The sequence below is a fragment of the Monodelphis domestica genome, chromosome 6 (assembly GCF_027887165.1).
Source record: "Monodelphis domestica isolate mMonDom1 chromosome 6, mMonDom1.pri, whole genome shotgun sequence".
Taxonomy (NCBI): domain Eukaryota; kingdom Metazoa; phylum Chordata; class Mammalia; order Didelphimorphia; family Didelphidae; genus Monodelphis; species Monodelphis domestica.
Window position 1 is genome coordinate 309230341 of NC_077232.1, and position 13927 is coordinate 309244267.

Consider the following 13927-nt stretch of genomic DNA (forward strand, 5'->3'; position numbering starts at 1 on the left):
GGGTTTATTGGCCTCTGGAGGGTAGGCCGGCTGACGAGTTGTGGGGGTGCATTTTACCTCAGTGACTTTAGTTAACTGTCTAGGCTCCCTCCATCCTCTCCAGCTGACTGTGTTTTAGCTCTTGGTTCACCCATGACCCTAGAGGAAAAGCAGGTGCCAGCAGGGCCTGTCCACATCCCATGTGGCAGAAAATGTGGCAAGGAGAAACTCGGGGAGATTGGAGGAGCCAGAACAGGTCAGACAGAACAAAGCAGTGTCTAGAGGGACTTCCCAGAATAAATGCAGAGATTGCTCAAAGGCAGCTTCTGAAGGAGCAGGGAGGCAGGCAGCAGGCAGACGGCTTTCTCAGAAGGAAGCTGCCCAGGCCTCATGGCGGTGGATGTGGTCAGCAGAAGCTGGCCAGAGAGAGAGCCAGGAGCTGCCCCGTCACCCCAGATGTATCGAAGGACCGACCACCTACAGCCAGAAAGGGTACTGCTGCTGAACAGAAATCCCTTCCAGGCCAGGACCCTCATGGCCAAGGTGGCAGAGAGGACAGCTAGTCAGGTAGGCGGATGTCGCGGAGGCTCTTCTCCGTGGGAGCTTCATCTGTTCATCGCATCAGGGATATTGCCCAGTGCCTTGTGGTAATGGAACCAGCAATAAAAGAAATTCAACCTTTTTTAACTTTTCCAAACAAACCAAAAAGAAGATAGCGCCCAGATCCCGGAGCTCTCGTGTGGCTGTGGGTTTGGGGCCCACAGAGCTCTTAGACTTACAGGCCAAGTCACCAGCCAGCGCAGCCCTTCCCTTCTCCACGGAGAGCACCCCCAGCGTGAATTGGAATCAAGGACCTCATGCTGGCCTTTCTGCGGAAGCCCTGGGCTCCCTTTCCGTGCCCACGGGCCTCTCCTCTTGTTCCCGTGGCCTCTGACGAAGCCTGACATACTGTTTGTCTTCTTTAGAGTTTCTGCCCCCAGGCACAAGGCCTTCCATCCTCAGGCAGCCCTTTCCCAAATCCCTGTTTGAAGCCACCGCTGTCCCCAGATACCCCCGCGCCCGTCCCCAGGCTCGGGCATTCCAAGTTCAGAGATCTTGGGCGCTGTGATACCTTTCTGCCACTGACCCCCAGAGCTCCTCCCCCAGTTGGCTTTTTCCTCTCTCCTCCTCTTATCGCCATCCTATCCCCGAGCTCTAAGAAATCCTAGTTGGCCCCTCTTGCTCCTGGTGTAGAATATTGCCCTTGTTTTTCATCTTATTTTAATTTTTTCATTCCAAACCCAACAAACCCCAAATAAAATGTGCGTTTGTGAGAAGGAAGGGATTCTATATGAAAGCTCATATCTCTCTTGGCAGTCTTGTTTTTCTTCTTAGACACGATAAATCCAGCATGTAAGTTTTAAAGATGCCCCACTTGGCTGTGATTCCTTCCGGCCTTCTTTCTTTTCCTACTCATTTTCAGGGAGGAAGTGGATCTCTACTCCCCCGTCCCTGTCTCTCTCACCTCCCTGCTGATGAGAAAGAAGAAACCCAAAGTCCTGGTGACAAGTATGTACAGTCAAAATAAACCCTTCCGTGGTCGGGTCCCACAATGCATGTCTCTTTCTGTATCTCGAGTCTGTCACCGCCTCTTGTCAGGAGGTGGATAGCTTTGGGCCTCTGGAGACATGGATTCGTCGTCGCACCAGTCCGAGCTGTAAGTTGTCTCTCAAAGTTGTGTGTAATTATAGTCGCGTTGGTTTTGTAGGAATTCTTCTGTTCTCTGCTCCCTGCTTTCTGCATCAGTTCACCCTGGCTTTCTCTAAAACCACCATGCCTTACATCATTTCTTTTGACACTTGTTCAGAGAAACTAAAGGCACCCCCTTCATTCGCAATTCTTTGCCACTACGAAAAGAGCTTCCATAAACATTTGGATCATTTTCTTTGATCTCTTTAAGGTATAGACTAGTAAAGGTAGCACAAGTCAAAAATAGGCAAGTTTTTGAGGACAGAGAACCAAATTGCTTTTCAGATGGGCTGACCTGACTCATGGTTCTACCCCTCTTTTCCCAGAAACCCTCAACATTTGTCCTTTTCCTTTTGTGTGTGTGTCATCTTTGCCAATCTGATGGGGACAAGGAGGAACCTCAGATTGCCTTAATTTGCACTCGTCTCATTATTTGTGATTTGGAATATTATTCCTGCGGTTGTTGATCGCTTGGATTTCTTCCTTTTGAAAGTTGCCTTTTCACATATTCTCACCATTTACCTGTAGGGGAATGGTCACGGGCCCATCTTCAATAGGATCTGCTTTGCTCCTTCCTACCAGTATGACCTTCAGCAAACTAATGTCGTTTCCTCCCTCATCTCTACAATGGAATTTTGGCCCAAGGAGGCCTCAGACATCCCTTCCATGGCTCTGATTTTAAATTGAGATAAGTAGATAAGGTTCTGGTCCCAGAAAGGGCATGAGACTGAGTCAAGAGACGTAGACACTTTCTGTCTCCCTATTATTTCCTGCGGTTCTCCCTTCAGGGGGTTGATCTTTCCTTCTTTCCTCAGTTCATTGTAAAGTCTCACCAAAGGGCCGTTTTGCTTTCTTGCTCTTTTTCTTTGGGATGCTTTTCGTTCCTGCCTCCTTTACAGTATTGTGAACCTCCACCCATAGCCCGTCTACCACATCTCATCCCTTTAGTCTATGCATCTCCTCCACTTCCTATTCATAAGAGATGTTATTTAGGCCACACCTGTATTCTGATGGCTTCCCTACTTTCTCTGATTTCTGACTGGATTTTGCATTAAGAAGCTCCTGGTCTGAACCACAGTCAGCTCCAGGTTTTGGTTTTTGTTGTTGTTGTTGTTGTTTAAGCCCTCACCTTCCATCTCAGAATCAATACTGTGTACTGGCTCCAGGGCAGAAGAGGGATAAGGGCTAGGCAGTCGGGGTTAAGTGACTTGCTTAGGGTCCTCCAGTGAGGAAGTGTCTGGGGCCAGATTTGAACCCAGGACCTCTCAATCCACTGAGTCACCTAGTTCCCCATCTACCCCCAGGCTGTTTTAACTGGCTTCTCCACCTCCGGCTACAAAGCATGTAGTCGGTCTCATTCTGATGTTGACCATCTGATGACGTGCATGTGTAGAGTCGCTTTCTCGTCAAGTGTTTGCTATGGCCAGCAAGTTGTCTTGTCAAAAACACACAAAATCTCTGTGGCCTCTGCCCTGCTTCGTTTAGTGCTCCAAGGCTGCTTGCCTGCTCTTCCACCTCTCCCCATCCCCCAGGACCAACAGGATGGCCCTTTTGTGCTGGCATTTTTAGAGGGCGGCCTGTGGACCCGGATCCTGGATTCAAGCGTGTCCTCCTGCCACTTTGAGATCTTACCCCAGGACTGCCTTTCCCAGTCTTTTCATTGGCTGCGAGGGCTACTCCGTGTCTGAACTCAATTCACCCATTTGCATCCATTTAAGTCATTCTATCCAATAAAGCTATGAACAAACTTTGTTTTAAATTGCTGAACCCCCGACAGAGCCGTGTGTTCTCAGTCCTCGAGCAATGAATCATTACTGACTGCTGGGCCCGTGCCACGAGCCAGGCGAGCTGCGTATCCCAGCAACGCCGAAGCTTTCAGGTGGACGGTCACCAAGGCCTAAATGATTTCTTCAGTTTGCGGCTTCCACTCCCCACTGCAGAGTATAGAAATGCAGGCCTTCGTTCATATATTCATTCATTCAGTTCCTCCTGTCTGGCTTTGGAGACTCAAAGGAAGAAGAGAGGCTCTGCCTCCAGAAGCTTGCACTGACTGAAGGGGAGCTACATAAGATTATCGGGAGGACAATAGACTATGAGCTGGCACTTCCCATAAGCCTGGAAAGAAGCTAAGGACGCCATGAGGCTGGAGGGGATACAGAAGAGCTAGCCTGGCCACCCTTTGACTCAGCCAAGCACACATCGCAAAGGAGTCAGAAAGACCCGACTTCAAAAGTGGTCTCAGGTACTTCCTGGCTGTACGGCTATGGGCAAGCCACTTAAGCTGTCCTTCCTCCATTCCTCCCCCGTAAGATGGGAGGAGGAGGAGTAGCACCTACCTCTCAAAGCTGTTGGAAGGATAAAACGAGATCCTTTGCAAAGCGTCGGGCCAACCATAAAGCGTTATTTCAATGCTTCTCTTACACACATACACAGACTCTGTCTACTCAGAAGCGTTAACCAAACTGCTCCGTTGGATGCCTGAATGTAGGTTTCATTTCTTCGTTGTAGCTTTTTCAGTTAACTTGAGATTAAATACTTGGGTTGGCTATGACAACTGGAAATTTCTGGAAGCTCCTAGCCACATTCTGAAAAAAATCTTACTATGCTTGGAATGGAAACCGCTCTGAGAGTACTGACTTGGGTCGTGATCAAGACACGAGTGCTGCGTCCTGATCCTTCCTGAGTACCTCTGGCCTTTTAGCAAGCCTGTGTCACACGTGCCAGAGGGGGCTTCTTCCCTCCCCTTTCTCCGCTGAGCCCAAGGACACTTCTCCCATCTCCCGCCCCTCTGCCCAGCAGCCCAATGGGAGCGCTTCCTCCTAACCCTGTCTGGAGTTAAGGGGCGACTTATACGTGACATGAGAGTTGCAGTTTGGGGACTTGGTCTCTTAAAAGGTTCACCATCACTGGTATAGACTGCACAGAAAGAGAGTATTTCAGGTGGTCATCAAATACTGTCCTTTTTTTTTTTATTTTCAGTTCCAAATCCTCCCACCCACATCCCTCTCACCCATTGAGAAAGCAAGAAAAACAAAACCTGTTACAAATACATAGAGTCAAGCAGAATAAGTGCCCACATTAGCCATGTGCAAAAAAGAAAAAATGCCTGAGCCCACCCTTAACGTCCGTGGTCTTTTTGTCTGGAGCATACTTCATCATGAATTGGAATTGTGGTTGGTTGTAATGTTAACCCCAGTTACAAAGTCTTTCAATGTTTCACTATTCTCAAATATTTTGTTTTAATAGAAATCTATATTGTCTGAGAGAGACACCTGGAACTCCAAATCATTCCTTTTTATTCCTAACTAATCTGTTCCTTTTTTTAATGAGCTTGATAATGGAGCAGAAATGGAATTAAAGAGATAGATGGGACCTTCTTTTTTGACTGGCAAGGAAGTTAAGGGATTTGCCCAGAATTCCTTAGACAGTATGTAGGAGAGCTGGACTCTAATCCAAACCCAGTGTTAACCTTTATTAGGCCATATGCTAGATAAACAGATTTTCAGGTTTCAAGGAGACCCTTGATAGTCAATAAATGGAAATATGCTTTGCGTGATAATACATGTATAGCCCAGATTAAATTGCTTGAAAGCTCCGGGAGGAGGGAGGAAAGAAGGGAAGGAGACAGCATGAATCATATAACTTTGGAAAACTTATGTGGAAATTTGTCATTAAAAAAGAGAGTTGATAAGAAATGGTGAAGGGGAGTGTGGCCTCCGGGATGATCGGTGACATTGCTCTGGGCGTGTTGTGTGAAGATCACGTGTCCTTATTAGGCGTGTCTGCATTATACACTAGAGTGTATGTTACATACGTGTATTATGACACCTGCTGAAAATCAAAATGATATTTTAATTGACAGGTGAAACTGACATTTGAAATCGCAAACTCTGGGCCCAAAGAAGGCATTCAGCCCAAGCCCAAGAAGGCCCAGACAACTTCTAGTGATTTAGTCAAACTTCTGTGGGGAGAAGAGGTCCAGGATGTGCAGCAGAACCTCCAGAGCACCCCTCACGTCGTCATGTATCTGTCCCTGCAGCTGGACTCGGAGACATCCAAGGACGAGGTAGGTGGGCTGGAGAGGCCCCAGGACTCAGGACCCAGACTACCAGGGAGGGAGTTAGGACTCCCTGCAAACAAACGCCTTTTTATCCCTCTCCGTAACAGAGCCGCAGGAGGAGGCAGAGGATGTCGGAACTGTATGTCCTGAATCACACAGATAAAGTTGTCATCATCCAAGGGGGGGGGGGGTCTCAGGAGAAGGTTGGCTTTGGGGAGACGGGGAGAGCCTGATCAGCATTGAACTGAGGGCCCCGAAGATGAGCTCCTTTCACAGGGAATAGGCCTTCCACTGTTAAGTTTCTCCTTTGGAGAAAAGAGTGGGATTTCATTTATTTTTTTTATTTATTTTTTTTTTTAGGAATAGCTGATACTGAAAATTAGAACATGGCCTGGGAAGCCTAGAAAATGGACCCATTGCGGGGCATACTGTAAATGAGAACAGGGGAATGCAGGGTCAGCCGGAACTTTTGAATCTACATTTCATGATTAATTTAAAGAAGATGATCTGTTCTTTGTCTCCTTAATGAATAGTGGTTAGAGGGATTACTCATCTCCCTTTACATGATCCCTTTGTGCCAAAAGGCCAGAGATACTATAAATAATTGATGGATCCGACTTAGAAACCCCCAAAGTGCAGCAAGCTCTCGATTCTTAAGACCAATAAGACGATTTAAGTGCTTGGGCATCTTGGTTCCTGGGTGAATAATTAGACAGTTCTGGGCTGTCATTATCTTCAGGGTGACATGCATTTTCCTGCATTCTTACTCTAGGCTTAGTTGCCAAGGCAGCCCTTTTACACATCACATCTTATGTCATTAATTCAAGGAAACACAGTTTTGATATAGGGGTCCTTATCTACTCCCCTTGTGGCCGCAGAGGATGGGGACCAAAACATTCCTCGGCTGGCTGCTCCCTGAACTTAGTTAGGGTCCCTGAGCCTGCATTCCAAGGGGCACTCTGCTAGCATAGCCTTAGAAAACCCAGACCCCCTCCCGCTCTAGGGAGGCATCCAAGGGGGATTCCAGGGGGTCGGGGAACACATAGTCAAGGGCCAGCCTTCCCTGCTTAGAGCGTTAACCAATAAGAACAAATGGCATCCTTCGAAGTATTGATTTGTTTATGCTTTTTCAGCGATCGTATTAATTTTATGTCTGTTGAACAAATATTGCAGATCTCATTTTTCCTTTGGAAAGCTATTTAGCAAAGCACCAAAGTGGTGCGATTTGAGTCCAGGGATGCCTCTGCGCTTCTGGCCCACGGAGGGGCCCAGAGAGTAACTACCAGAGGCTCCTTTGCCAGGAGTCCTGGGTAGATCGGAGTGAAGGGCTTCTTTTTGTCTGTCTTTTTGTATCAAGAGGAGGTTAATCACTGAAGGGACAAAGGAGGGAATTGTTAGGCCTTGTTTCCCTGCTTGGTGTGTTCTGGGAACGAGAGGGCTTAGGGAGCTCAGGTCCTCGGGCCTGGCATTGTGAAGCCCACCAGGCAGGCGGACACTTGTGAGCCGGGGCTGGCACGCACACGCTTGAACCTTGGAGCTCAGTGGTAGGCGAATGCAGCCCGAGGCTTTTGTCATCCTTGAATGTCTTTTCCATGGGAAAGTCTCTAGATGCTTCTCAGATGAACAGCATGAAGAGTTCTCTTTGTTAACTCAGACAAGAGCCTTGCTGGCCCTGCCACAACAGCATGGTCTCATAGAGATGCATTTTCATTGTCGTGGCTGCAAATGTAGAAAATCCACTCATTGTCACTCTGCTAACAAGCCTTCAAAGCCCAGCTAATTAAATTGACCAAGTGCTCACGGCTCTGAACTTGCCAGATCTTTTATTAAAGAGACGTTTAATCCATTTGAAAGAATTTCCCTCAGGACCGCTGTTACCTTTGCGAGGCTTCGGCATGGCTTATTTACCAAAGAATACAGCGGGGCCATGTTGGTTACTACCTAACTACGGTTTTCATCCATTTTTGCCTTTTGGGCAGGCGCTGCTTCGAGGGCCGGTCAGCCGCTGATGTTCCCCAGCGCGGAGCCCCTGTGTGGGGCAGGGGCTCGGTGGGTGGCGCCCTTTGTAAGAGAGCACCTTGCTCCGCATGACTGCAGATTCCCCTGTTCTCATTCCAGCAGCCTTCCAAGAAATGGTTTATTACGTAGGACTCGCTTCTGTGCGTCCAAAGTAGCGCGCCCGCTGGGAACACAGACTGCGTGCTCTAAAGAAATGTTTCTGCCACCGTGTTAGCTTTCTAAGTAGGGAATAGCGGGCCTGCCCGGGCCCCAACAGCGTTTGGCTACTGTGGCACGTACAGACCCAAGAAAGACCGGGAAAGCCAGACAGACGCGAGCGGAAGCAGAGAGCATCGTGTGGCTCTTTCAGGCTGCTCTGCTGCTTGAGGACGAACAGCATGACCGGCGGCTAGACACGAGAGGAGAGTTGCTGCGGCACACTGAGTTTTCCCTGGCCGTTGGAAAGAGTTTCATTTGGCTTCCCTTGTTTCTAACTTCTCTTCAAGAACCCCCCAGCCAGGGTGTATCTGAAGCCACAGGCGTGGCCATCGTGGGCCCTTGGTGCAGGGGAAGGTACCGGTACTCCGGACAAGCCCGGGAGGCCATCCGCATCCCTGCACAGAACCCACACTTCCGGGGGGTGCCTCGGATCCCACCTAACTGTTGGGTGGACACGCACAGGCCACCACTGCCCCATCTTTGTACCCCCGTACACGGCACGAGCCCAGGCACACATGAGGCGCGTAGGGAACAGAATTAGTCCCCTTGGACAGATGAAGACAGCGAGGCGCTCGGGCTCAATGACTGGCCCCAGGTCTCACCCCTAGTTAGGTGTTAGAGCAGGGGTTTGAACCCAGCTCTCTAGGTCTTCTGATACAGTGGCAGATGTATAATGTGCTTACGCTTCTCTCCTTTAGCAGCAAGGTGGTGCAGGGGATAGGGCCCTAGGTCTGGAGTCAGGAAGCTTTGAGTTCAAATCCAACCTTAGATTCCCTATGCACGACCCTGGGAAAAGCATTTAACCTCTCAGCCTTAATTTACTCATCTGTAAAGTGGGAATATAACAAGACTCACCTCCCAGAGTTGTTGGGAGGTTCAAAAAAATAATATTCCGTAAGCACTTTGCCTACCTTGAAGCACTACACGAATGTGGGTGGTAGTTGTTGTGGTCGTTTTTGTCTAAGAACAGATTTCTTCCCTCCTATTTTAGTTCTGTTTAAATATCACCCAAATGTGTGTCCAGCACATGGTCTGCAAAAGTCTTCTAAAAGAATGAAACAGAAAACTATTTGTGCCCTCTTAGAATGTTTCTTAAACATTCAGAGGTTCAAAAGACAAGAAAAACAGGGCAGCAACAGCACGGGGGATCAGGGGCTGGGCTTGGATGCTTGGTGCTTGGGTTCAAATCCTCCCTTTGATATCTGCTGTGGGGAAGGAGTTTCCATACTGATGAAACGGAATCCTTCACGTAGTGCCCTGTTAAAGGAACTAATTGTACTGTAAACTCTCTTACAAATGAACACTGGCTGTAAAACTTACCCTTTTTTAGGTTCTTGTGAGTCTTATTTATAGTCAAGCCCAAACTAGATGAGGTGGAAAAAGCCTGATATGCTTTCTCCCTTTGGGGTCATTGCAGCATTGCCTTAGAGATTCCTGTCGGCCATCAGTGTTAGATGGAGGTCGTCTTTGTTAGAAAGCAGCATGGTGGCCTGGTCACCTGTGCTGCCCAGGAGGCTGAGGCTGGGCCCCCATGGCAGGGGAGGGGAAGCTCACAAGAGGCGAAGCTCCCACGCCAAGCTGTGCCCCAGAGTAGCTGCTGCACCTTTAGCCTGGATGAGACCAAGAGACCCATTCCTTCCCTAAAAGGAGTGTGAGGGAGGGAGGGAAGGCAGGTGGCTTGAAAAAAAACAACTTCTGGAAGGAGGGAGATAAGTTTGACCCTATAAATTAGGAAAACTTGTGTGGAAATGTGTTATTACAGGTAATTGGTAAGAAAAAAACAAAAAGGAAGGCAGGAAGGAGAGAAGGAAGGGAGGGTGGAAGGAAGGGAGGAAGGAAGGAAGGAAGGAAGGAAGGAAGGAAGGAAGGAAGGAAGGAAGGAAGGAAGGAAGGAAGGAAGGAAGGAAGGAAGGAAGGAAGGAAGGAGGAAGGAAGGGAGGGAGGGAGGGAGGGAAGGAAGGAAGGAAGGAAAGGGAAGGAAGGAAGAAAAGGGAAGAGAAGGAAGGAAGGAGGAAGGAAGGAAGAAAAGAGAAGGGAGGGAAGGAAGGAAGGAAAGGGAAGGAAGGAAGAAAAGGGAAGAGAAGGAAGGAAGGAGGGAAGAAAAGAGAAGGGAGGGAAGGAAGGAAGGGAGGGAGGGAGGGAAGGAAGGAAGGATGGAAGGAAGGAAAGGGAAGGAAGGAAGAAAAGGGAAGAGAAGGAAGGAAGGAGGAAGGAAGGAAGAAAAGAGAAGGGAGGGAAGGAAGGAAGGAAGGAAGGGAGGGAGGGAAGGAAGGAAGGATGGAAGGAAGGAAGGAAAGGGAAGGAAGGAAGAAAAGGGAAGAGAAGGAAGGAAGGAGGAAGGAAGGAAGAAAAGAGAAGGGAGGGAAGGAAGGAAAGGGAAGGAAGGAAGAAAAGGGAAGAGAAGGAAGGAAGGAGGAAGGAAGGAGGGAAGAAAAGAGAAGGGAGGGAAGGAAGGAAGGAAGGAAGGAAGGAAGGAAGGAAGGAAGGAAGGAAGGAAGGAAAGAAAAGAAAAGCACAGGTGCTGAAGTTACTGAGTTCTGGCCTCGGGGGCAAAGTCAGGAGACGATTCTGGGAGAAGCGGACATCCAGGGCTTGCCTGTTCCTGCCTGTGGCTGTGACATACTAGACAGTGGGGATGTGGAAGGTGGGATGAGGCTGTTCAGAGGGTGTAAACGTGGGGGGGGGGGGCAGGAGAAGCCTGGGGAGGATGAGCACCACAGGGATCTAGCGAGGATGGAGAGAACTTGGAGGAAGAGTGGTGGAAGGTTCTGCAAATGGCACGGGGGGCACCTACCTCTCAAGAGGCCTTCAGAAGATGGAAGGAATGGGAAAGGAAGATGGCTAAAAGCCCAAAATTATAGATTAAAGGCAGAAGGAACCCTCGGGGCATCTGAAAGCTCTCACAGGTCAGAGAACTGGTGGAGCAGGTGGTCAGACACAGGCTTTTTTCCAGATTCCACACGACAGCAGTCAGGTTCTTCACAGGCTGCTGGAGTTTGGAGGCACTAGCACGGTGGGGACTGCAGGAGGGAGAGAAGGGGTGGTGCTCGAAGCCCAGTCCCCTTTGGAGTGGGTGCCAGCAGATCCCCTGTCTGGTCGAGAAGATGGCACGGGGCTGTGGTCAGCCGGCAGGAGTTAGCCCTGAGAGGAGGACGTGGAAAGTGTGCCCCTGAATAGAGCCGCATCTGGGACGGATCCCACTGTTGCAGCTTACAGCTCTCTGACAATATGTGTATAAACAAAAGTAAGATTCTGGTCTAAATGGTTTCCCAGACTCGAAACAGGTTTACATTTTGAGGTAAATGTTTCATTCTTCCCTTAAGTATCACTAATTAGAAGAGCTTGGGTGCCTTTAACTTAATCTGCAAGGATTTGTGTGTGTGTGTTAGAAGGTTAGAAACACTTAAAGGATGTCTGGTTTCATTGTGCGGGTATCCGCCTCACCCTTCTGACCTCGACCCTTCCACAACTCGGTAGCGCTCAGGAGGAATTGCTGTGGCCAGCCTGCCCGTGACCCTCTCCTGAGGTCGCCAGGCTGGTTTGCACACTGAGCACACACACATCACCAGACCATCCGTTCTCAAGATCTTTCCAGACTAGAGACTAGCCTTGGAGAGGCCAGGCCAACAGACTGCATTTGCAGGGATGAATCTCCACTTGCTGTGAATGTAGACAATTCCTGCCATTAAGTAACAGTTTGGCTACTTTGTAGGGGACCGTTAAATTATGATGTTTCCCTGCTGGAAACAGCAGCTTCGCAATTGTGCCTATCGCTGATGATGTCCTTAATTCTTGTCGCTTAAACAGCAGGAAGTTCTTTACCATTACCCAACGTCTGAGGCGTCTCAGAAACTTAAGAGCGTACGAGGAATCTTTCTAACCCTCTGTGACATGCTGGAAAATGTAACTGGGACACATGTTACCAGGTAATAACCAACTTATATTTCATCATAATTTTTTCTGCTTTGCAAATGACCTTTCTTAGTGTTGGTCAGAGAAAAATGCCAATAAGAAGACAATCACATTAGCCAAAATATCTACCTGAATCTTTTCTTCCAAGAATCTTTTGTCCATAAGGCCTTTTTAAAGCTAGGATGGTGGCTCAATGGATAGAGCTCTAGGCCCAGCAGTCTTGGGTTTAAATGTGACCTCAGACACCTCCTAGCTGTTAATCCCAGTTACCTCGCCCCTACTGCTCTCCTGCCTCGGAACCGATGATGCTTAGTATCACTTCTAAGACATAAGGTTTCAAACAACAACAACAACAAACCCAGTTGTGGGGTTTTAGCAAAAGGAACCTCAGAGACCATTTTCCTTTTGCAGAGGAATAAAACTGAAGATGATTCAAACAGTTTGAAGTCATCTAATTTTCTCTGGCCAGTTGCCAGTGCTTCCCATCCGTCTAAATTCAGGATTTTCTGATTCCTCACATTAGGGTCCTAGGATTGAGCATTTTAGGGACCTCCAAAATCACCTAGGCCAAGCTTCTCATTTCAGGCCTAAATCGTGTAAGCCAAGGGGCAAAGTTCACCTAAGGAGTGAACCCAAGTCTTCTGACTACAGATTCAGCCCTCCTACTGACTGTGCACGCATGAGATGGAAAACCTCTCTGACTACCCTTTCCTTCCCCACTGCCATCTCTCTCCGGCTGCCATATTGGTATTCCCAAAGCCCCCGTCTGCCATTCTTCTCTCTGGAAGCTCCAGGGGCGCCCGCTGCCTCTATGATAGCATGCGAGGGGAGGATTCAGAGAACCTACACCCTTCTGTGAACTGACACAATGACACGGTGAAGGGAGCCAAACCAGAAGAACAATTTGTACGTTAAATACCGTATTATAAACTTTTGTCTTATTTTTCTAATGAAGAAGCTTTTCCTTCTTTTCCACTCCCAAACCTATCCATAATGAAACAAAACCAATTTCCACGTTGTCTATTCAAAAATGCAGGCCTCCTCTTGTAAGCTGAATCCGTCACTTCCCTGAATGACTGCAATAATGTAAAAGAAAACAACTTTGAAAGACTTAAGAAATCAGATCCCTTCAGTTACCAAATCTGGCCTCAGGAAACTAGGGATTAAATCCTTCTTTCCACCTCCCATCAGAGAGGTGGCAAATGGGTCATAGGTCTTTAAGCAGGAACAATATATCTATTTGTATCCCCCCCCCCTTTTTTTACAAAGGAGGACATTTGGGGACATGGTAGTGGACGGCTAGGGAAGTGAGAGGGTAAAGAGAGCAATGCCCAGAAAAGAGGGAAATAACATTATTGAAACATTTTTAAAACACAGACAAGAGTGGGAAGGCCCAAAGGGGCACAGACAAATAAGCAGTACAGTGTTTGTCTCCGTTTCCTTATCTATAAAATGGGAATAATAATAGCAGCTACCTTTCAGGATTGTCATAAAGATCAAATGAGAGAATAATTGTACAAAGTAAGTGCTACATAAAAGTTAGCTATTATCATTATGATTATTATTAAAAGCTGTATCTAGGGACAGCTGGGTGGCTCAGTGGAAGAGCCAGGCCTAGAGACAGGAGGTCCTAGGTTCAAATCTGGCCTCAGACACTTCATAGCTGCGTGACCTTACACAAGTCACTTAACCCCCATTGCCTGGCCCTTACCACTCTTCTACCCTGGAGGCAATATACAGTATTGACTCCAAGACAGACAGAAGATAAGGGTTAAAAAAAAGTGATGGAAAGATATTATTTCATATAAAAGCCTTTTCCCATTCTTTTTTCAAGTTTGGAAGTCTTTATGTTTGTTGTTGGCTGTCAAGTTTGTGATAAAAAAACAACAACTCCATTTTAAAGTAATACTGAGCCCAAATCTTTGAGTTATCATGGGGAATTATTACAGGAATATTAGGCACTGCTCGGGAAGCATCACTCGGGCGCTGCTCAGTGCATGCGACTCTTCCTCTTCGTAATGGGCTGCTGCC

General features: G+C 47.9%; 1 protein-coding gene across 4 annotated transcripts in view; it reads left to right on the top strand.

The window, feature by feature from the left end:
- The window catches only part of INTU (inturned planar cell polarity protein), an 82273-nt gene that overhangs the window by 39496 nt on the left and 28850 nt on the right, over positions 1-13927 (top strand). For all 4 annotated transcript variants that reach the window (XM_056803514.1, XM_016422895.2, XM_056803515.1 and 1 more), the window contains exons 4-5: positions 5570-5773; positions 11792-11910. In XM_056803514.1, coding sequence (XP_056659492.1) covers positions 5570-5773; positions 11792-11910 — 323 coding nt within the window. The remainder of the gene's footprint in view (positions 1-5569; positions 5774-11791; positions 11911-13927) is intronic.